A 24,267-nucleotide genomic window follows, 5' to 3' on the forward strand; every position below is an offset into this window, starting at 1 on the left:
ACACTCCTGTCCTGCCTGGGAATTAGGTCATGTTGTGAGGAAACATGACGTTCTAAGTGTCATTTTCAATATGGAGTACTGATGAATCACCTCAGCGAAGTTTATCTGAGATGTCCGTAGTTGTTCTGCTACTTGTGTGCTAATCTATCTCTTACAGTTTAAATTTTAAAGAGACAGTAACATTTTTATTTGTTTATTTTGTTCAAAGTATTTCAGATGCTTATTTGTTAATTCATCCATTATGACTGTGAATGGAACGAAAGCGTACAAAAAATAACGTTCTTTTTGAGTTTTAAAGAGACAGTACTGTTTTTTGTGGGGTTCCTTTTATTTGATGCATTTCAGCTGTTTATTGTATAATTCAGCTTTGTACTTAACATGGAACAAGTGCACACATAAAATAACATAAACATAACATAAACAAAACATAAACATAAAATAAAGTTATGTTTATTTGTTAATTATTTATACTTGCCACAAGTTCTTATCCACAGAGATCATCACAAGTTCCTGTGGTTTGCCTTTCTGGACAAACACTTTCAGTTCGTGGCTCTTCCTTTTGGTCTGGTCATGGCTCCCAGAATTTCCACAAAGGTTCTGGGGTCTCTTCTGGCGGTTCTAAGACCGCAGAGCATTGCAGTGGCGCTTTATCTGGACGACATTCTAATCCAGGTGTCGTCTTTTTGGCAAATAAGCTCCCATACCGACATTGTGCTATCCTTCCTAAGGTAGATTTGGAAAAGAGTTCTTTATTTCTGAAGATAAGGGTACCCTTCTTGGGAACTCTAATTGACTTTATATCCATGAGAATTTTTCTGACAGAGGTCAGTAAGTCAAAGATTCTGCATACATGTCGAGCACTTTAGCCACTCCCCAGCCGTCAGTGGCTCAGTGCATGGGGGTAATCGGATTGATGGTGGCAGCAATGATTATCATACCGTTGGCTCGGTTTCAACTCAGGCCTCTGCAGCTAAGCATGCTCAGGCAGTGGAATGGAGATAATACAGATTTGTCTCCTCAAATAACCCTAGAACAAGAGACGAGGGGCTCTCTTCAATGGTGGTTGTCTCTGGTTCATCTATCCCAGGGGACATGCTTTCGCAGACCTTCATGGGTGATTGTGACAATGGACCCCAGACTTTTAGGATGGGGAGCAGTCTGGGGCTCTTTAAAGGCTCTGGGTGTATGGACTCAGGCAGAGTCTCTCCTTCCCATCAACATTCTAGAGCTGAGGGCGTTTTTCATTGCGCTTCGGGCCTGGCCTCAGTTGGCTTCGGCCCAATTCATCAGTTTCCAGTTGGACAACGTACCGACTGTGGCTTACGTCACTCATCAGGGGGGAACAAGGGGTTCCTTAGCGATGACTGAGGTAGCCAAGTTAATCCGGAGAGCGGGGGCCCAGTCTTGCCACCTGTCAGCGATCCACATCCCAGGGGTAGACAACTGGGGTGCGGATTTTCTGAGCAAGTAACTTTTTCATCCAGGAGAGTGGGAACTCCATCCGGAAGTATTCTCCAACCTGATTTTCAAATGGGGTCGGCCGTAGTCGGTCCAGGGCCCCCAGTCCGAGCTGATAGATGCCTTGGCAGTTCCTTGGTCCTTCAGCCTAAAATATCTATTTCCCCCGTTTGCGCTTCTTTTCCAGGTGATTGCTCAAATCAAATAGGAGAAGGCATCAGTGATCCTCCTCGCTTCTGCGTGGCCTCGCAGGATTTGGTAGGCCGATCTGGTGGACATTTCATTCCTGTCACCTTGATAGATTCCATTGAGGAATTCAGGGATCCTTCCTTCACTCGAATCTCTAGTTCCTCTGCAACTGACTGCTTGGAGATTGAACGCTTAAACGACAGTCTACACCAGAATTGTTATTGTTTTAAAAGATAGATAATCCCTTTATTACCCATTCCCCAGTTTTGCATAACCAACACAGTTATATTTATATATTTTTTACCTCTGTAATTATCTTGTATCTGAGCCTCTGCAAACTGCCCCTTTTTTCAGTTCTTTTGACAGACTTGCAGTTTAGCCAATCAGTGATAGCTCCCAGGTAACTTCACGTGCATGAGCATAGTGTTATCTATATGAAATTCATGAACTAACACTCTCTAGTGGTGAAAAACCTGTTAAAATGCATTCTTAAGAGGCGGCCTTCAAGGTCTAAGAAATTAGCATATGAACCTCCTAGGTTAAGCTTTCAACTAAGAATACCAAGAGAACAAAGCAAAATTGGTGATAAAATTAAATTGCAAAATTGTTTAAAATTACATGATCTGTCTGAATCATGAAAGTTTATTTTGGACTAGACTGTCCCTTTAATTTTATTCAAGCGGGGTTCTCTGATTCGGTCATAGATTCCTTAATTCAGGCGCGTAAGCCTGTAACTTGGAAGACTTACTATATGATGTGGCGCATATGTCTTTATTGGTGTGAATCCAGGATTTTGTCTTTTTTCCAAGAAGGATTGGAAGAGGGTTTATCAGCGAGTTCCTTTAAGGTTCAGATCTCTGCCTTATCTATTTTGTTGCACAAGCGTCTGGCTGATGTACCAGATATTCAATCTTTTTGTCAGGCTTTGATTAGAATCGGGATTGTGTTTAAACCAATTGTTCCTCCATGGAGTTTGAATTTAGTTTTCAAAGTTCTTCAAGGAGTTCCGTTTGAACCTATGCATTCCATAGATATTCAGTTGTTATCTTGGAAAGTTTTATTTCTTGTTTCCTTTTCTTCTGCTCGATGACTGTCTGTGCTTTCGGCATTATATTATCATTCACCTTTTCTTATTTTTCATTCGGATAAGGTGGTTTTACGTACTAATCTGGTTTTCTTCATAAGGTTTTTTCAGACAAGAACATTAATCAGGGATTGTTGTTCCTTCCTTGTGTCCTAATCCTTCTTATCAAGAAGGAACGTCTTCTGTTCAATTGAAGGAACGTTTTCTGCAAATTTGGATGTAGTCCGTGCTTTAAAATTGTAATTGCAAGCGACTAAGGACTTTCGTCAATCGTCTTTCCTATTTGTCATTTTTTCTGGAAATCATGAGGCTTCGGAAGTTACGGCTACCGCTCTTTCTTTTTGGCTGAAGAGTATCATCCGTTTTGCATAAGAGACTGCTGGACAGCAGCCTCCTGAAGGAGTTACCGCTCATTCCATCAGGGCTGTAGATTCCTCTTGGACATTCAAAAATGATGCTTCTGTTGAACGGATTTGCAAGAGTAGCTTGACCCTCTCTTCACACTTTTTCTATATTTTTACTATTTTTATACCTTTGCTTCGGCTGAGGCTGTTTTTGGGAGAAAGGTTCTTCGTGCAGGGGTGCCTTCTGTTTAGGTTCCCTGTTTTGTCCCTCCCTTTTCATCCGTGTACTCTAGCTTTGGTATTGTAGCCCACAAGTAAGGATGAAATCCGTGGACTCGTGTCTTTAAAAAGAAAAGAAAATGTATGCTTACCTGATAAATTTGTTTCTTTTTAGACACGATGAGTCCACGGTCGCCCTGTTCTATGAGACAGGTTACTAATTTTGTAAACTTCAGACACCTCTGCACCTTGGCTTTTCCTTTCTCTTCCTAACTTTGGTCGACTGACTGGAGTGGGAGGGAAGGGAGGAGCTATATATACAGCTCTGCTGTGGTGCTCTTTGCCTCCTCCTGCTGACCAGAAGGCGTAATCCCACAAGTAAGGATGAAATCCGTGGACTCATCGTGTCTAAAAAAGAAACAAATTTATCAGGTAAGCATAAATTTTCTTTTTATTAGCTTTATCCAGTAGCGTTTGGATAATCCTAGGATTACCCTGGTAAAGCCCAAAGTATGATCTTATTTTGGGTTTTACCCACAGCCACTGGGTAATCCTAGTATTACCCAATTTGACTTTACCCGTAACATATACACATATAAAGACACAAATAAATATGTGTGTGTGCGCTTTGGAGCCTTTTGCAGTCAAGTAGATGAAAACATGAAACATGTGTGTTTAAAAATAAATAGAACATATTCTGATATGTCAAGAACATTGGAATGTGAAATATTCATATTTTCATGTTAGGTTAGAGCACTTGAGAATATGCGATCAGGTTCTTAGTTTTTCTTCACTTTTTTGCTCCATTGACTTCTATAGAGAAATACATTAACGCACGCGCGGTTCAGCTTTTTGTGTGCATTAGGTTAGCACTCTTGCAAAATAAGTTTACTTTCAACTTGTAATACGAGTGCACAAAAAGCTTACTTCTACCAGAGTTAGCGCGGGAGCGTCAAATACAGTTCCACTTGTAACATGGCCCATAGTAAGCTAGAACCCGTAATGCAGAAATTACATATTCTAATGAATTGATTTGGTTATTTAAAAACAATGCACAATAAAAAAAAAATGTATATATGTCTAAATTTCTTTTTTTTTTCTAATTTTCAGTTGATATTACTGTATACCGCAATGGGTACCATGGAGATCTTAATGAGACTTTTTATATTGGCGAAGTTGATGAGGGGGCGAAACGGCTTGTTCAGACAACTTATGAGTGTCTTATGCAAGCAATTGACGAAGGTGAGTAAATCTGATTCTAGTTGCATGGTTTTAATCCTCTGGGATACATTTGCAGAAGTGCCTTTTTTCAGATTAGTAAAGATATGGGATTTGCAGCACATACAATATTTATTAAAGCCATGAGGTTCGTTGGATGTATCCCAGGAGTCCTGTTTTCTCATGACTTCTAAAGTATTCAAGAGGCCAATATACTTATTCTAATTGCATAAATGAGAAGCTTCCTCAGAAAGTAAGACCAATTTTTTTCGGCCTTATGATAGAGCATATTTACTGAAATATAAGCGATCTCTCCATATCTGTAACTGCTCCTAGTATTATAGGACACAAGAAGAATTGTCTTATTGTATAACATTGTGAGTCTCTATTTGGGTACATTTCCAGGGTTGGGAAACTATGAAAAACATTATTAAAGGGACATTACAGTCAAAATTTAAATGCACATAGATTTATTACATCTTTAATAGAAACATATTTGCAATATAAATGTATTGGAAAAAATGCTTCTAGAAAAACTTATTACTGTTTTAATGTTAACATTTTTCTCTGCACGTGCATGTGAAGCATAACTAGATATTGTCACTGCACCCACATTTTAAATAATGCAGCTGCTCAGATCATCAGTTGGGCTTGTATCATGTCAACAATTAACAAATTGAGTCATTATCAGATGGTACAAGCACATTAGGCTCAATGAGCAAGTGCTGTGTTTAAAATGCTGGTGCACGGTGCATACTTCAATACACTTTTGAAACAGCTATAGCTTTTATTAGAATCTTTTTGCTAATGCATGTATATTACAAAAATGCTTCTGTTCAATACCGAAATGCATCTATGTGGTTTCCAATTTTGGCTGGAATATCCCTTTAATATTTCTAATTGTAATATTTTTGTCATATTGTTACTTTTTCCAGTTTGTAGATCAGAGATTTTTTTTCTTTCTTTCAAAGTGAAACCTGGTGTTCGTTACAGAGAGCTAGGCAACATTATCCAGAAACATGCTCAAGCAAATGGTTTCTCTGTTGTACGGAGCTACTGCGGGCATGGGATCCACAAGCTTTTTCATACTGCCCCCAATGTGCCACATTATGCCAGTATGTATTATGGTGACAAGTTTATTTTTCATTGTTTTCCCTGCATTTTTAAAAAATATAAATAACATAAAAACAGGTTTGTAATAGTTCATCTTTACATATTTAATGATTATTGTCATTTATATATGAAATATTTTACCAGAATATTCAAGTTGGTATATTTTATGGTGTAAAACGAGTGTGACAAGCTGCGCAGTATACTTTCTTTCATGTAATTGGCAAGAGTCCATGAGCTAGTGACATATGGGATATACAATCCTACCAGGAGGGGCAAAGATTCCCAAACCTCAAAATGCCTATAAATACACCCCTCACCACACCCACAATTCAGTTTTACAAACTTTGCCTCCTATGGAGGTGGTGAAGTAAGTATGCGCTTCTCAGCATTGTTGAAGCACGATTCCTCTCAGAGTACAGCGAATGTCAGAGTGACGTGAAGGGAGTATCACTTATTTGAATACGATGATTTCCCTAACGGGGGTCTATTTCATAGGTTCGCTGTTATCGGTCGTAGAAATTCATCTCCTACCTCCCTTTCCAGATCAACGATATACTCTCAATTTACCACTACCTCTACTAATAACTGTTTTAGTACTGGTTTGGCTATCTGCTATATGTGGATGGGTGTCTTTTGGTAAGTATGTTTTTTATTACTTAAGACACCTCAGCTATGGTTTGGCACTTTATGCATTTATATAAAGTTCTAAATATATGTATTGTACTTATATTTGCCATGAGTCAGGTTCATGTATTTCCTTCAGCAGACTGTCAGTTTTATATTTGGGGAATTTAAACATTTTAAGAAATTTATTTCTTACCTGGGGTTTTAGTCTTTTTTTCAATTGACTACTTCTTGCTATTGCGGGTATTAGGCCCGCGGGTGCGTCAAATGTTAAACTTTATTGCGTCATTCTTGGCGCGAAAATTTTTTTTGGTGCGGAAAAAGACGTTTATGACTCAACTTAGTAATTTCTGGCGTCATACGTGACGCTGAGACCTTTCACACGGCGGCGTCATTAGTGACGCAAGTGTCTCATTTCCGGTTATTTTTGGCGCCAAAAAAGTTTACGTTACGTTGTGCGTCATACTTGGCGCCAAATTTTCTCTTGTTAAGTGTATTCAGTCCACGGATCATCCATTACTTATGGGATATATTCCCTTCCCAACAGGAAGTTGCAAGAGGATCACCCAAGCAGAGCTGCTATATAGCTCCTCCCCTCACATGTCATATCCAGTCATTCTCTTGCAACTCTCAACATAGTAGGAAGGCGTGAGAGGAGTGTGGAGTTTTTATACTTAATTATTTCTTCTATCAAAAGTTTGTTATTTTAAATGGCACCGGAGTGTGCTGTTTTTTTCTCAGGCAGTATTTAGAAGAAGAATCTGCCTGCGTTTTCTATGATCTTAGCAGAAGTAACTAAGATCCACTGGCTGTTCTCGCACATTCTGAGGAGTGGGGTAACTTCAGAAAAGGGAATAGTATGCGGGGTCCCCTGCAATTGAGGTATGTGCAGTAAAATATGTTTTCTAAGGAATGGAATTGACTAAGAAAATACTGCTGATACCGATGTAATGTAAGTAGAGCCTTAAATGCAGTAGTAGCGACTGGTATCAGGCTGATGAATGTATGTGCAGTAAAGTATTTTTCTAAGAAATGGAATTTGACTAAGAAAATGCTGTTAATACTGAAGTAATGTATGAGCCTTAACTGCAGTAGAAGCGACTGGTAGCAGGCTTATTAATAACACTACATAACCTTTAAAATGGATGTTTAAAACGTTTACTGGCATGTTAATCGTTTTTGTGAGGTACTTTGGTGATAAAACTTATTGGGGCATGATTTTTTCCACATGGCTAACGTATATTTCTGCATAGCGCATTTTAGCGCTTTTTTGCGCAGTAAAAATTCAGTTACAGTCTTCCTGCTTCTTCCTCCATGATCCAGGTCGTCTCTAGAGAGCTCAGGGGTCTTCAAAATTCATTTTGAGGGAGGTAATCGGTCACAGCAGACCTGTGACAGTGTGTTTGACTGTGATAAAAACGTTAATTGTTAAATTGATTATCCGTTGTGGGTATTAAGGGGTTAATCATCCATTTGCTAGTGGGTGCAATCCTTTGCTAACTTAATACATTTACTGTGAAAATTTGGTTGCTATAACTGATTTGGTTCATTGTTAATTGAACTGTGACAGTTTTTTTGTGCTTCTTAAAGGCGCAGTAGCGCTTTTTTATATCGCTTGTAAATTTATTTGAAAATATTTTCCAAGCTTGCCAGTCTCATTGCTAGTCTGTTTAAACATGTCTGACACAGATTAATCTGTTTGTTCACTATGTTTGAAGGCCAATGTGGAGCCCCATAGAAATATGTGTACTAAATGTATTGATGTCACTTTACATAAAAGTCAGTCTTTATCTGTAAAGAAATTATCACCAGACAACGAGGGGGAAATTATGCCGACTAACTCTCCTCATGTGTCAGTACCTTCGCCTCCCGCTCAGGAGGCGCGTGATATTGTGGCGCCAAGTACATCAGAGAGGCCCATACAAATCACTTTGCAAGACATGGCTACTGTTATGACAGAGGTATTATCTAAATTGCCAGAATTAAGAGGCAAGCGCGATAGCTCTGGGTTAAGGACAGAGCGCGCTGATAATGTGAGAGCCATGTCCGATACTGCGTCACAATTTGCAGAACATGAGGACGGAGAGCTTCATTCTGTGGGTGACGGATCTGATCCAGGGAGACCGGATTCAGAGATTTCTAATTTTAAATTTAAGCTTGAGAACCTCCGTGTATTGCTAGGGGAGGTATTAGCGGCTCTGAATGATTGTAACACAGTTGCAATTCCAGAGAAATTATGTAGGCTGGATAGATACTATGCGGTGACGGTGTGTACTGACGTTTTTCCTATACCTAAAAGGCTTACAGAGATTATTAGCAAGGAGTGGGATAGACCCGGTGTGCCCTTTTCTCCTGTTAAGTGTAGTCAGTCCACGGGTCATCATTACTTCTGGGATATTAACTCCTCCCCAACAGGAAGTGCAAGAGGATCACCCAAGCAGAGCTGCTATATAGCTCCTCCCCTCTACGTCACACCCAGTCATTCTCTTGCACCCAACTAATAGATAGGATGTGTGAGAGGACTGTGGTGATTATACTTAATTTTTATATCTTCAATCAAAAGTTTGTTATTTTAAAACAGCACCGGAGTGTGTTGTTCCTTCTCAGGTAGAATTTGAAGAAGAATCTACCTGAGTTTTTGTATGATCTTAGCCGGCGTAGCTAAGATTCATTTTGCTGTTCTTGGCCATTCTGAGGAGTGAGGTAAACTTCAGATCAGGGGACAGCGGGCAGGTTCACCTGCAAAGAGGTATGTTGCAGTATATTATTTTCTGAGGAATGGAATTGACTGAGAAAATACTGCCAATACCGATATAATGTAAGTTCAGCCTTAAATGCAGTAGTAGCAACTGGTATCAGGCTGTTATGTATATATGTTTACACTTCAGTATTCTGGGGAATGGCACTTCACTGGGATAATACTATATGCATATAACTTTTAGCCTAACTTGCAGTGGGAACGACTAGCAGCAGGCTTTTTAATGACATTTCATATTATTTGATTTTAAACGTTTTGCTGGCATGTTAAATCATTTAATTATCTGAGGTACTGGGTGAAAAATTGTTTTGGGCACTGTTTTTCCACTTGGCTGTCATTTATTTTAATTTAAGACAGTTCACTGAACTGTTGTGTGTGAGGGGGAGGGGCCTATTTTGGCGCTTTTGCTATGCATCAGAAATTCAGTCACAAGTCTGTTTCTCTTCCTGCATGATCCGTATCGTCTCTACAGAGCTCAAGGGTCTTCAAAAATTATTTTGAGGGAGGTAATCACTCACAGCAGACCTGTGAGATTGTGCTTTGACTGTGATAAAAAAACGTTTATATTTTGTAAATTTGTTTCTGCTATTAAAGGCACAGTACGTTTTTCATATTACTTGTAAATTGAGTTGAAAAGTATTTCCAAGCTTGCTAGTTTAATTGCTAGTTTGTTAAACATGTCTGACTCAGAGGAATATCTCTGTGCTATATGTGCAAAAGCCAAGGTGGAGCCCAATAGAAATTTATGTACTAATTGCATTGATGCTACTTTAAATAAAAGTCAATCTGTACAAATTGAACATCATTCACCAAACAACGAGGGGGAAGTTATGCCGACTAACTTGCCTCGCGTGTCAGTACCTGCATCTCCCGCTCGGGAGGTGCGTGATATTGTAACGCCGAGTACTTCAGGGCGGCCATTACAAATCACACTACAGGACATGGCTAATGTTATGACTGAAGTTTTGTCTAAATTACCAGAACTTAGAGGTAAGCGAGATCACTCTGGGGTGAGAACAGAGTGCGCTGATAATAATAGGGCCATGTCAGATACTGCGTCACAATTTGCAGAACATGAGAACGGAGAGCTTCAATCTGCAGGTGACGGATCTGATCCAAATAGAGTGGATTCAGACATTTCAAATTTTAAGTTTAAACTAGAAAACCTCCGTGTACTGCTAGGGGAGGTATTAGCGGCTCTGAATGATTGTAACACCGTTGCAATCCCAGAGAAATTATGTAGGCTGGATAGATACTATGCGGTACCAGCGAGTACTGACGTATTTCCTATACCTAAGAGGCTTACAGAGATAATTACTAAGGAGTGGGATAGGCCCGGTGTACCCCTTTCCCCCCCTCCTGTATTTAGAAAAATGTTTCCAATAGACGCCACCACACGGGACTTATGGCAGATGGTCCCTAAGGTGGAGGGAGCGGTTTCTACTCTGGCTAAGCGTACCACTATCCCGGTGGAGGATAGCTGTGCCTTTTCAGATCCAATGGATAAAAAATTAGAGGGTTACCTTAAGAAAATGTTTGTTCAACAAGGTTTTATTTTGCAACCCCTTGCATGTATTACGTCTGTCACGGCTGCGGCCGCATTTTGGTCCGAGTCTCTGGAAGAGACTCTTGACTCAATAACTATAGATGAGATTTCAAATAAGCTTAAAACCCTTAAGCTAGCTAATTCATTTATTTCAGATGCCGTAGTACATTTAACTAAACTTACGGCTAAGAATTCCGGATTCGCCATTCAGGCACGTAGAGCACTGTGGCTAAAATCCTGGTCAGCTGATGTTACTTCTAAATCTAAATTACTTAACATACCTTTCAAAGGGCAGACCTTATTCGGGCCCGGTTTGAAAGAAATTATCGCTGACATTACAGGAGGTAAAGGCCATGCCCTGCCTCAAGACAGAGCCAAACCTGGAGCTAGACAGTCTAATTTTCGTGCCTTTCGTAACTTCAAGGCAGGAGCAGCATCAACTTCCTCTGCACCAAAACAGGAAGGAGCTGTTGCTCGCTACAGACAAGGCTGGAACAAGGGCAAGCAGGCCAGAAAACCTGCTGCTGCCCCTAAGACAGCATGAATTGAGGGCCCCCGATCCGGGAACGGATCTAGTGGGGGGCAGACTTTCTCTCTTCGCCCAGGCTTGGGCAAGAGATGTCCAGGATCCCTGGGCGTTAGAGATCATATCTCAGGGATATCTTCTGGACTTCAAAATCTCTCCCCCAAAAGGGAGATTTCATCTTTCAAGGTTGTCAACAAACCAAATAAAGAAAGAGGCGTTTCTACGCTGTGTGCAAGAACTTTTACTAATGGGAGTGATCCACCCGGTTCCGTGGTCGGAGCGCGGACAGGGGTTTTACTCAAATCTGTTTGTGGTTCCCAAGAAAGAAGGAACCTTCAGACCAATCTTGGATTTAAAGATCCTAAACAAATTCCTAAGAGTTCCATCGTTCAAAATGGAAACTATTCGGACAATCTTACCCATGATTCAAAAGGGTCAGTACATGACCACAGTGGATTTAAAGGACGCTTACCTTCACATACCGATTCACAAAGATCATTACCGGTATCTAAGGTTTGCCTTCCTAGACAGGCATTACCAGTTTGTAGCTCTTCCATTCGGATTGGCTACGGCTCCAAGAATCTTCACAAAGGTTCTGGGCGCTCTTCTGGCGGTACTAAGACCGCGAGGAATTTCGGTGGCTCCGTACCTAGATGACATTCTGATACAAGCGTCAAGCTTTCAAACTGCCAAGTCTCATACAGAGTTAGTACTGGCATTTCTAAGGTCGCATGGGTGGAAGGTGAACGAAGAGAAGAGTTCTCTCTTTCCACTCACAAGAGTTCCCTTCTTGGGGACTCTTATAGATTCTGTAGAAATGAAGATCTACCTGACAGAAGACAGGTTAACAAAGCTTCAAAATGCTTGCCGTGTCCTTCATTCCATTCAACACCCGTCAGTGGCTCAATGCATGGAGGTAATCGGCTTAATGGTAGCGGCAATGGACATAGTTCCCTTTGCACGCCTACATCTCAGACCGCTGCAATTGTGCATGCTAAGTCAGTGGAATGGGGATTACTCAGATTTGTCCCCTACTCTGAATCTCGATCAAGAGACCAGAATTTCTCTTCTATGGTGGCTTTCTCGGCCACATCTGTCCAGGGGGATGCCATTCAGCAGGCCAGATTGGACAATTGTAACAACAGACGCCAGCCTACTAGGTTGGGGCGCTGTCTGGAATTCCCTGAAGGCTCAGGGATCATGGACTCAGGAGGAGAGTCTCCTTCCAATAAACATTCTGGAATTGAGAGCAGTTCTCAATGCCCTTCTGGCTTGGCCTCAGTTAACAACTCGGGGGTTCATCAGGTTTCAGTCGGACAACATCACGACTGTAGCTTACATCAACCATCAAGGAGGGACAAGAAGTTCCCTAGCGATGATGGAAGTATCAAAGATAATTCGCTGGGCAGAGTCTCACTCTTGCCACCTGTCAGCGATCCACATTCCAGGAGTGGAGAACTGGGAGGCGGATTTCCTAAGTCGTCAGACTTTTCATCCGGGGGAGTGGGAACTTCATCCGGAGGTCTTTGCCCAAATACTTCGACGTTGGGGCAAACCAGAGATAGATCTCATGGCGTCTCGCCAGAACGCCAAGCTTCCTTGTTACGGGTCCAGGTCCAGGGACCCGGGAGCGGTCCTGGTAGATGCTTTGACAGCACCTTGGACCTTCGGGATGGCTTATGTGTTTCCACCCTTCCCGATGCTTCCTCGATTGATTGCCAGGATCAAACAGGAGAGAGCATCGGTGATTCTAATAGCGCCTGCGTGGCCACGCAGGACCTGGTATGCAGATCTAGTGGACATGTCATCCTGTCCACCTTGGTCTCTGCCTCTGAGACAGGACCTTCTAATTCAGGGTCCTTTCAAACATCAAAATCTAATTTCTCTGAAGCTGACTGCTTGGAAATTGAACGCTTGATTTTATCAAAGCGTGGATTTTCTGAGTCAGTAATTGATACCTTAATACAGGCTAGGAAACCTGTTACCAGAAAGATTTACCATAAAATATGGCGTAAATACTTACATTGGTGCGAATCCAAGAGTTACTCATGGAGTAAGGTTAGGATTCCTAGGATATTGTCTTTTCTACAAGAAGGTTTATAAAAGGGTTTATCTGCTAGTTCCTTAAAGGGACAGATCTCAGCTCTGTTCATTCTTTTACACAAACGTCTGTCAGAAGTTCCAGATGTTCAGGCTTTTTGTCAGGCTTTGGCCAGGATTAAGCCTGTGTTTAAAACGGTTGCTCCACCATGGAGCTTAAATTTAGTTCTTAACGTTTTACAGGGTGTTCCGTTTGAACCCCTTCATTCCATTGATATTAAATTGTTATCTTGGAAAGTTCTGTTTTTAATGGCTATTTCCTCGGCTCGAAGAGTCTCTGAGTTATCGGCCTTACATTGTGATTCTCCTTATCTGATTTTTCATTCAGACAAGGTAGTTCTGCGTACTAAACCTGGGTTCTTACCTAAGGTAGTCACTAATAGGAATATCAATCAAGAGATTGTTGTTCCATCATTGTGTCCTAACCCTTCTTCAGAAGGAACGACTTCTACACAATCTGGATGTAGTTCGTGCCCTGAAATTTTATTTACAGGCAACTAAAGATTTTCGCCAAACCTCTTCCCTGTTTGTCGTTTATTCTGGACAGAGGAGAGGTCAAAAAGCTTCTGCTACCTCTCTCTCTTTTTGGCTTCGTAGCATAATACGTTTAGCCTATGAGACTGCTGGACAGCAGCCTCCTGAAAGAATTACAGCTCATTCTACTAGAGCTGTGGCTTCCACTTGGGCCTTTAAGAATGAGGCATCTGTTGAACAGATTTGCAAGGCTGCAACTTGGTCTTCTCTTCATACTTTTTCCAAATTTTACAAATTTGACACTTTTGCTTCCTCGGAGGCTGTTTTTGGGAGAAAGGTTCTTCAGGCAATGGTCCCTTCCGTATAAAGATCCTGCCTGTCCCTCCCGTCATCCGTGTACTTTAGCTTTGGTATTGGTATCCCAGAAGTAATGATGACCCGTGGACTGACTACACTTAACAGGAGAAAACATAATTTATGCTTACCTGATAAATTCCTTTCTCCTGTAGTGTAGTCAGTCCACGGCCCGCCCTGTTTTTTATGGCAGGTCTAAATTTTTAAATTATACTCCAGTCACCACTGCACCCTATAGTTTCTCCTTTCTCGTTTGGTTCTCGGTCGAATGACTGGGTGTGACGTAGAGGGGAGGAGCTATATAGCAGCTCTGCTTGGGTGATCCTCTTGCACTTCCTGTTGGGGAGGAGTTAATATCCCAGAAGTAATGATGACCCGTGGACTGACTACACTACAGGAGAAAGGAATTTATCAGGTAAGCATAAATTATGTTTTCCCCTCCTCCTATATTTAGGAAAATGTTTCCAATAGACGCCACCACACGAGACTTATGGCAGACGGTCCCTAAGGTGGAGGGAGCAGTTTCTACTTTAGCTAAGCGTACCACTATCCCGGTGGAGGATAGTTGTGCTTTTTCGGATCCAATGGATAAAAAGTTAGGTTACCTTAAGAAAATGTTTGTTCAACAAGGTTTTATCTTGCAGCCCCTTGCATGCATTGCGCCTGTCACTGCTGCTGCGGCATTCTGGTTTGAGTCTCTGGAAGAGGCCATTCACACAGCTCCATTGGATGAGATTATGGACAAGTTTAAAGCACTTAAGCTAGCTAACGCATTTGTTTCTGATGCCGTTGTACATTTAACTAAACTAACGGCTAAGAACTTCGGATTCGCCATCCAGGCGCGCAGAGTGATATGGCTTAAATCCTGGTCAGCTGACGTGACTTCTAAATCTAAATTGCTTAATATTCCTTTCAAAGGGCAGACCTTATTCGGGCCCGGCTTGAAAGAAATTATTGCTGACATTACTGGAGGTAAGGGTCATACTCTTCCTCAGGACAGGGCCAAATCAAAGGCCAAACAGTCTAATTTTCGTGCCTTTCGTAACCTCAAGGCAGGAGCAGCATCAACTTCCTCCGCTCCAAAACAGGAAGGAACTGTTGCTCGTTACAGACAGGGCTGGAAAGCTAACCAGTCCTGGAACAAGGGCAAGCAGGCCAGAAAACCTACTTCTGCCCCTAAGACAGCATGAAGAGAGGGCCCCCTATCCGGAAACGGATCTAGTGGGGGGCAGACTTTCTCTCTTCGCCCAGGCTTGGGCAAGAGATGTCCAGGATCCCTGGGCGTTGCAAATCATATCTCAGGGATATCTTCTGGACTTCAAAGCTTCTCCTCCACAAGGGAGATTTCATCTTTGAAGGTTATCAGCAAACCAAATAAAGAAAGAGGCATTTCTATGCTGTGTACAAGACCTCTTACTAATGGGGGTGATCCACCCAGTTCCGCGGACGGAACAAGGGCAAGGATTTTACTCAAATCTGTTTGTGGTTCCCAAGAAAGAGGGAACCTTCAGACCAATCTTGGACCTAAAAATCTTAAACAAATTCCTAAGAGTTCCATCATTCAAAATGGAAACTATTCGAACCATCCTACCCATGATCCAAGAGGGTCAGTATATGACCACAGTGGACTTAAAGGATGCCTACCTTCACATACCGATTCACAAAGATCATTATCGGTACCTAAGATTGCCTTTCTAGACAGGCATTACCAGTTTGTAGCTCTTCCCTTCGGGTTAGCTACAGCCCCGAGAATTTTTACAAAGGTTCTGGGCTCACTTCTGGCGGTGCTAAGACCGCGAGGCATATCGGTGGCTCCGTACCTAGACGACATTCTGATACAAGCGTCAAGTTTTCAAATTGCCAAGTCTCATACAGAGATAGTTCTGGCATTTCTGAGGTCGCATGGGTGGAAGGTGAACGTGGAAAAGAGTTCTCTATTACCACTCACAAGGGTTCCCTTCCTAGGGACTCTTATAGATTCTATAGAGATGAAAATTTACCTGACGGAGTCCAGGTTATCAAAGCTTCTAAATGCTTGCCGTGTCCTTCATTCCATTCCACACCCGTCAGTAGCTCAGTGCATGGAAGTAATCGGCTTAATGGTAGCGGCAATGGACATAGTGCCACCTGCATCTCAGACCGCTGCAATTGTGCATGCTAAGTCAGTGGAATGGGGATTACTCAGATTTGTCCCCTCTACTAAATCTGGATCAAGAGACCAGAGATTCTCTTCTCTGGTGGCTTTCTCGGCTCCATCTGTCCAAGGGGATGACCTTTCGCAGGCCAGATTGGACGATTGTAACAACAGACGCCAGCCTTCTAGGTTGGGGCACAGTCTGGAACTCCCTGAAGGCTCAGGGATCGTGGACTCAGGAGGAGAAACTCCTCCCAATAAATATTCTGGAGTTAAGAGCAATATTCAATGCTCTTCTAGCTTGGCCTCAGTTAGCAACTCTGAGGTTCATCAGATTTCAGTCGGACAACATCACGACTGTGGCTTACATCAACCATCAAGGGGGAACCAGGAGTTCCCTAGCGATGTTGGAAGTCTCAAAGATAATTCGCTGGGCAGAGTCTCACTCTTGCCACCTGTCAGCGATCTATATCCCAGGCGTGGAGAACTGGGAGGCGGACTTTCTAAGTCGCCAGACTTTTCATCCGGGGGAGTGGGAACTTCATCCGGAGGTCTTCGCTCAACTGATTCATCGTTGGGGCAAACCAGAACTGGATCTCATGGCGTCTCGCCAGAACGCCAAACTTCCTTGTTACGGATCCAGGTCCAGGGACCCGGGAGCGGCGCTGATAGATGCTCTAGCAGCCCCTTGGGTTTTCAACATGGCTTATGTGTTTCCACCATTTCCGCTACTTCCTCGACTGATTGCCAAGATCAAACAGGAGAGAGCATCAGTGATTCTGATAGCGCCTGCGTGGCCACGCAGGACCTGGTATGAAGACCTAGTGGACATGTCATCCTGTCCACCATGGTCTCTGCCGCTGAGGCAGGACCTTCTAACTCAGGGTCCTTTCAACCATCCAAATCTAATTTCTCTGAGGCTGACTGCATGGAGATTGAACGCTTGATTCTATCAAAGCGTGGCTTCTCGGAGTCGGTTATTGATACCTTAATACAGGCTCGGAAACCTGTTACCAGAAAAATTTACCATAAGATATGGCGCAAATATTTATATTGGTGCGAATCCAAGAGTTACTCATGGAGTAAGGTTAGGATTCCTAGGATATTGTCTTTTCTACAAGAGGGTTTAGAAAAGGGCTTATCTGCTAGTTTGTTAAAGGGACAGATTTCTGCTCTGTCTATTCTTTTACACAAACGTCTGGCAGAAGTTCCAGACGTTCAGGCTTTTCGTCAGGCTTTGGCTAGGATTAAGCCTGTGTTTAAGACTGTTGCTCCGCCGTGGAGCTTAAACTTAGTTCTTAAAGTTCTTCAAGGTGTTCCGTTTGAACCCCTTCATTCCATTGATATTAAGCTGTTATCTTGGAAAGTTCTGTTTTTGATGGCTATTTCCTCGGCTCGAAGAGTCTCTGAGTTATCTGCCTTACATTGTGATTCTCCTTATCTGATTTTCCATTCAGACAAGGTAGTTCTGCGTACTAAACCTGGGTTCTTACATAAGGTAGTTTCTAACAGGAATATCAATCAAGAGATTGTTGTTCCATCATTATGTCCTAACCCTTCTTCAAAGAAGGAACGACTTTTGCATAATCTGGACGTAGTCCGTGCCCTGAAGTTCTATTTACAGGCAACTAAAGATTTTCGTCAAACTTCTTCCCTGTTTGTCGTTTATTCTGGTCAGAGGAGAGGTCAAAAAGCTTTGGCTACCTCTCTCTCCTTTTGGCTTCGTAGCATAATACGTTTAGCCTATGAGACTGCTGGACAGCAGCCTCCTGAAAGAATTACAGCTCATTCCACTAGAGCTGTGTCTTCCACCTGGGCCTTTAAGAATGAGGCCTCTGTTGAACAGATTTGCAAGGCTGCGACTTGGTCTTCGCTTCATACCTTTTTGAAATTTTACAAATTTGACACTTTTGCTTCTTCGGAGGCTGTTTTTGGGAGAAAGGTTCTACAGGCAGTGGTTCCTTCCGTTTAAAGTTCCTGCCTTGTCCCTCCTATCATCTGTGTACTTTAGCTTTGGTATTGGTATCCCATGAGTAATGGATGATCCGTGGACTGAATACACTTAACAAGAGAAAACATAATTTATGCTTACCTGATAAATTTATTTCTCTTGTAGTGTATTCAGTCCACGGCCCGCCCTGTCTTTTTAAGGCAGATCTAAATTTTAATTAAAACTCCAGTCACCACTGCACACTATGGTTTCTCCTTTCTTGTTTTGTTTCGGTCGAATGACTGGATATGACATGTGAGGGGAGGAGCTATATAGCAGCTCTGCTTGGGTGATCTTCTTGCAACTTCCTGTTGGGAAGGGAATATATCCCATAAGTAATGGATGATCCGTGGACTGAATACACTACAAGAGAAATAAATTTATCAGGTAAGCATAAATTATGTTTTTTTCATTATTTCAATACCCCACTGATGTTTGCCTCTTGATTTTTTCTCTATCAGAGGCCTATGCTTTTGCATTTTTTCCCATTCCTGAAACTGTCATATAAGGAAATAGATAATTTTGCTTTATATGTTGTTTTTTCTCTTACATTGAGCCAGATGTCCCAATCTGATCCTGCCTCAGAAGTTTCTGCTGGAACATTGCTTCCTGACATAAGTTCTACCAAAGCTAAGTGCATTTGTTGTAAAAGTGTAGAAATTATTCCACCAAATGTCATTTGTAATAGTTGTCATGATAAACTTTTACATGCAGATAGTGTTTCCATCAGTAATAGTACATTGCCAGTTGCAGTTCCTTCAACTTCTAATGTACATGATATACCTGTAAATTTTAAAGAATTTGTTTCTGATTCTATTTTGAAGGCTTTGTCTGCATTTCCACCTTCTAATAAACGTAAAAGGTCTTTTAAAACTTCTCATTTAGCTGATGAAATTTCAAATGACCAGCAACATAATAATTTATCCTCTTCTGATGAGGATCTATCTGATTCAGAAGATCCTTCCTCAGACATTGACACTGACAAATCTACTAATTTATTTAAAATAGAGTATATGCGTTCTTTATTAAAAGAAGTGTTAATTACTTTTGATATTGAGGTAACCAGTCCTTTTGACGTTCAGTCTAATAAACGTTTAAATGCTGTTTTTAAACCTCCTGTGGTTTCCCCAGGGGTTTTTCCTATTCCTGGGGCTATTTCTGATATGATTTCTAGGGAATGGAATAAGCCAGGTACTTCCTTTATTCCTTCTTCAAGGTTTAAGAGATTGTATCCTTTACCAGCAAAATCTATAGAGTTTTGGGAAAAGATCCCCAAAGTTGATGGGGCTATTTCTACTCTTGCTAAACGTACCACTATTCCTATGGAAGATAGCACTTCCTTTAAGGATCCTTTAGATAGGAAGCTTGAATCTTATTTAAAGAAAGCCCATTTTTATTCAGGTCATCTTCTCAGACCTGCTATTTCTTTGGGTGATGTTGCGGTTGCATCAACTTTCTGGTTGGAAAATTTAGCGCAACATGATTTGGATTCTGACATATCTAGCATTGTTCGCTTACTGCAACATGCTAATCATTTTATTTGTGATGCCATTTTTGATATTATCAAAATTGATGTTAGATCCATGTCTTTAGCTGTATTAGCTAGAAGAGCTTTGTGGCTTAAATCTTGGAATGCTGATATGACATCTAAATCTAGATTACTATCTCTTTCTTTCCAAGGTAATAATTTATTTGGTTCTCAGTTGGATTCTATTATTTCAACTATCACTGGAGGAAAAAGAGTTTTTTTTGCCTCAGGATAAAAAACCTAAGGGTAAATCTAAGGCTTCTAACCGTTTTCATTCCTTTCGTCAGAATAAGGAACAAAAACTCAATCCTCCTCCCAAGGAATCTGCTTCCATTTGGAAGCCTTCCTCAAATTGGAATAAATCCAAGCCATTTAGGAAACCAAAGTCTGCCCCTAAGTCCGCATGAAGGTGCGGCCCTCATTCCAGCTCAGCTGGTAGGGGGCAGATTAAGGTTTTTCAAGGATTTTTGGATAAAATCTGTCCAAAATCATTGGATTCAGAGCATTGTCTCTCAAGGGTATCGAATAGGATTCAAAGTAAGACCTCCTGTGAGAAGATTTATTTTCTCACGCATTCCTGTAAATCCAGTAAAAGCTCAGGCTTTTCTGAAGTGTGTTTCAGACCTGGAGTCTTCAGGGGTAATCATGCCAGTTCCTCCTCAGGAACAAGGTTTGGGGTTTTAATCAAACCTATTCATTGTACCAAAGAAAGAAAATTTGTTCAGACCAGTTCTGGATCTGAAAATTTTGAATCGTTATGTAAGAGTACCAACTTTCAAGATGGTGACTATAAGGACTATTCTGCCTTTTGTTCAGCAAGGATATTATATGTCCACAATAGACTTGCAGGATGCATACCTTCATATTCCGATTCATCCAGAACACTATCAGTTTCTGAGATTCTCTTTTCTAGACAAGCATTACCAATTTGTTGCTCTTCCATTTGGCCTAGCAACAGCTCCAAGAATCTTTTCAAAGGTTCTGGGTGCCCTACTATCTGTAATAAGAGAACAGGGTATTGCGGTGTTTCCTTATTTGGACGATATCTTGGTACTAGCTCAGTCTTTACATACTGCAGAATCTCACACAAATCAACTAGTGTTGTTTCTTCGGAAACATGGTTGGAGGATCAATTTGCCAAAAAGTTTCTTGATTCCTCAGACAAGGGTCACCTTTTTAGGCTTCCAGATAGATTCAGTGTCCATGACTCTGTCTCTAACAGACAAGAGATGTTTAAAATTGGTTGCAGCATGTCGGCTCCTTCAGTCTCAGTCATTCCCTTCAGTGGCTATGTGCATGGAAGTTTTAGGTCTCATGACTGCAGCATCGGACGCAATCCCCTTTGCTCGTTTTCACATGAGACCTCTACAGCTTTGTATGCTGAATCAATGGTGCAGGGATTATACAAAGATATCACAATTAATATCCTTGAATCCCAATGTACGACACTCTCTGACATGGTGGATAGATCACCATCGTTTGGTTCAAGGGGCTTCTTTTGTTCGCCCAACCTGGACTGTGATCACAACCGATGCGAGTCTTTCAGGTTGGGGAGCTGTTTGGGGGTCTCTGACAGCACAAGGGGTTTGGAAATCTCAAGAGGCGAGATTACCAATAAATATTTTAGAACTCTGTGCAATTCTCAGGGCTCTTCAGTTCTGGCCTCTTCTAAAGAGAGAACCGTTCATTTGTTTTCAGAAAGACAATATCACAACTGTGGCTTATGTCAATCATCAGGGTGGGACTCACAGTCCCCAAGCTATGAAAGAAGTATCTCGGATACTTGCTTGGGTGGAATCCAGCTCCTGTCTAATCTCTGCGGTACATATCCCAGGTGTAGACAATTGGGAGGCGGATTATCTCAGCCGCCAGACTTTACATCCAGGAGAGTGGTCTCTCCATCCAGATGTGTTTTCTCAGATTGTTCAGATGTGGGGGCTTCCAGAGATAGATCTCATGGCCTCTCATCTAAACAAGAAACTTCCCAGATACCTGTCCAGGTCCAGGGATGTTCAGGCGGAAGCAGTGGATGCGCTGACACTTTCTTGGTGTTATCAACCTGCTTACATCTTCCCGCCTCTAGTTCTCCTTCCAAGAGTGATTTCCAAAATCATCATGGAACAGTCTTTTGTGTTGCTGGTGGCTCCAGCATGGCCACACAGGTTTTGGTATGCGGATCTGGTTCGTATGTCCAGTTGCCCGCCTTAGCCACTTCCGTTACGGCCGGACCTACTATGTCAAGGTCCGTTTTTCCATCAGGATCTCAAATCATTAAATTTGAAGGTATGGAAATTGAACGCTTAGTTCTAAGTCATAGAGGTTTCTCTGATTCAGTAATTAATACTATGTTGCAAGCTCGTAAATCTGTCTCTAGAAAGATTTATTATAGAGTTTGGAAGACTTACATTTCATGGTGTTCTTCTCATAAATTCTCCTGGCATTCTTTTAGAATTCCTAGAATTTTGCAGTTTCTTCAGGATGGTTTGGATAAGGGTTTGTCTGCAAGTTCCTTGAAAGGACAAATCTCCGCTCTTTCTGTTTCATTTCACAGAAAGATTGCTATACTTCCTGATATACACTGTTTTGTACAGGCTTTAGTTCGTATTAAGCCTGTCATTAAGTCAATCTCTCCTCCTTGGAGTCTTAATTTGGTTCTGAGGGCTTTACAGGCTCCTCCATTTGAACCTATGCATTCTTTGGACATTTTAACTACTTTCTTGGAAAGTGTTGTTCCTTTTGGCTATCTCTTCTGCTAGAGAAGAGTTTCTGAGCTATCTGCTCTTTCTTGTGAGTCTCCTTTTCTGATTTTTCATCAGGATAAGGCAGTTTTGCGGACTTCTTTTCAATTTTTACCTAAGGTTGTGAATTCTAACAACATTAGTAGAGAAATTGTTGTCCCTTCTTTTTGTCCTAATCCTAAGAATTCTCTGGAGAGATCCTTACATTCTTTGGATGTGGTAAGAGCTTTGAAATATTATGTGGAAGCTACTAAAAATTTCAGGAAGACTTCTAGTCTATTTGTTTTATTTTCTGGTCCTAAGAAAGGTCAGAAAGCTTCTGCTATTTCCTTGGCTTCTTGGTTGAAACTTTTGATTCATCAAGCTTATTTGGAGTCGGGTCAAACCCCGCCTCAGAGAATTACAGCTCATTCTACTAGATCAGTCTCCACTTCATGGGCTTTTAAGAATGAAGCTTCAGTCGATCAGATTTGCAAAGCAGCCACTTGGTCCTCTTTGCATACATTTACTAAATTCTACCATTTTGATGTATTTGCTTCTTCGGAAGCAGTTTTTGGTAGAAAAGTTCTTCAGGCAGCTGTATCAGTTTGATTCTTCTGCTTTTTGATTTAAGTTTTTTTCTTTCAAAAGTGAAAATAAACTTATTTTTGGGTTGTGGATTATTTTCTCAGCGGAATATGGCTGTTTTTGTTTTATTCCCTCCCTCTCTAGTGACTCTTGAGTGGAAGACTCCACATCTTGGGTATTGATATCCCAAATGTCACTAGCTCATGGACTCTTGCCAATTACATGAAAGAAAACATAATTTATGTAAGAACTTACCTGATAAATTCATTTCTTTCATATTGGCAAGAGTCCATGAGGCCCACCCTTTTTATGGTGGTTATGATTTTTTGTATAAAGCACAATTATTTCCAAATTTCCTTTGTTGATGCTTTCTACTCCTTTCTTTATCACCCCACTGCTTGGCTATTCGTTAAACTGAATTGTGGGTGTAGTGAGGGGTGTATTTATAGGCATTTTGAGGTTTGGGAAACTTTGCCCCTCCTGGTAGGATTGTATATCCCATACGTCACTAGCTCATGGACTCTTGCCAATATGAAAGAAATGAATTTATCAGTTAAATTCTTACATAAATTATGTTATTATTTGTATTTATTTTATGCTATATACAACATGTATATGTCTATCACTATATAAATAGTGGATCGCTATGCTGAAAGCATTGTGATCCACTATTTATAATGAAGGGGAAATGTTATACTATGCGAATGCTAAACTGTTCAAAATAGGGCTGCTAGAGAACAAAATAGCATAGACTCTGAGGGAAAGCAACTAGATGGATCTTGTGTGTCAGCTTCTTAAAAGCATTACAGCTCGTTTCATCATCAAGCCAGAGTAAGTTACTTAGGAGTTACAGAACACAATCTGTTGAAATGTATACAGTTATAGTAAACACTGCTGCTTTGTTTAGCAATGGCAAGATATGTAGGTAATGTGCTGCCCACATGAGTTGCACTTGTGTGGAAAAGGGCCCGCAACTCAATTGAGTTTGACACCCCTGCTCTACCTGAATCATTAAATAATTTTGTTTGGTTTTATATCCCTTACACCTGTCTAGATAGTCCTGTTTTTTATATGCATGATAGTTTGCTTTTGTGTACACCTTTCCAACTTTTTATGATTGCTAATTTTTATCTTAAAAATGTTTTTTTCTTTTTTGAATAAAGAGAACAAGGCAGTTGGTGTGATTAAGCCTGGACATGTGTTTACAATTGAACCAATGATCTGTGAAGGTAAGCGGTACAACGTGTTAGTGTCTTAATTTTTCTTATTCTAGTTTAGATATGTAATAATATAATTACTTGAA

General features: G+C 41.2%; 1 protein-coding gene across 1 annotated transcript in view; it reads left to right on the forward strand.

The window, feature by feature from the left end:
- The window catches only part of METAP1 (methionyl aminopeptidase 1), a 163,594-nt gene that overhangs the window by 135,149 nt on the left and 4,178 nt on the right, over positions 1–24,267 (forward strand). Inside the window, exons 8-10 of the mRNA XM_053703458.1 lie at positions 4,405–4,536; positions 5,484–5,627; positions 24,128–24,193. Coding sequence (XP_053559433.1) covers positions 4,405–4,536; positions 5,484–5,627; positions 24,128–24,193 — 342 coding nt within the window. The remainder of the gene's footprint in view (positions 1–4,404; positions 4,537–5,483; positions 5,628–24,127; positions 24,194–24,267) is intronic.

This window comes from Bombina bombina, chromosome 2 (assembly GCF_027579735.1).
Source record: "Bombina bombina isolate aBomBom1 chromosome 2, aBomBom1.pri, whole genome shotgun sequence".
In the NCBI taxonomy this organism is placed as follows: Eukaryota; Metazoa; Chordata; class Amphibia; order Anura; family Bombinatoridae; genus Bombina; species Bombina bombina.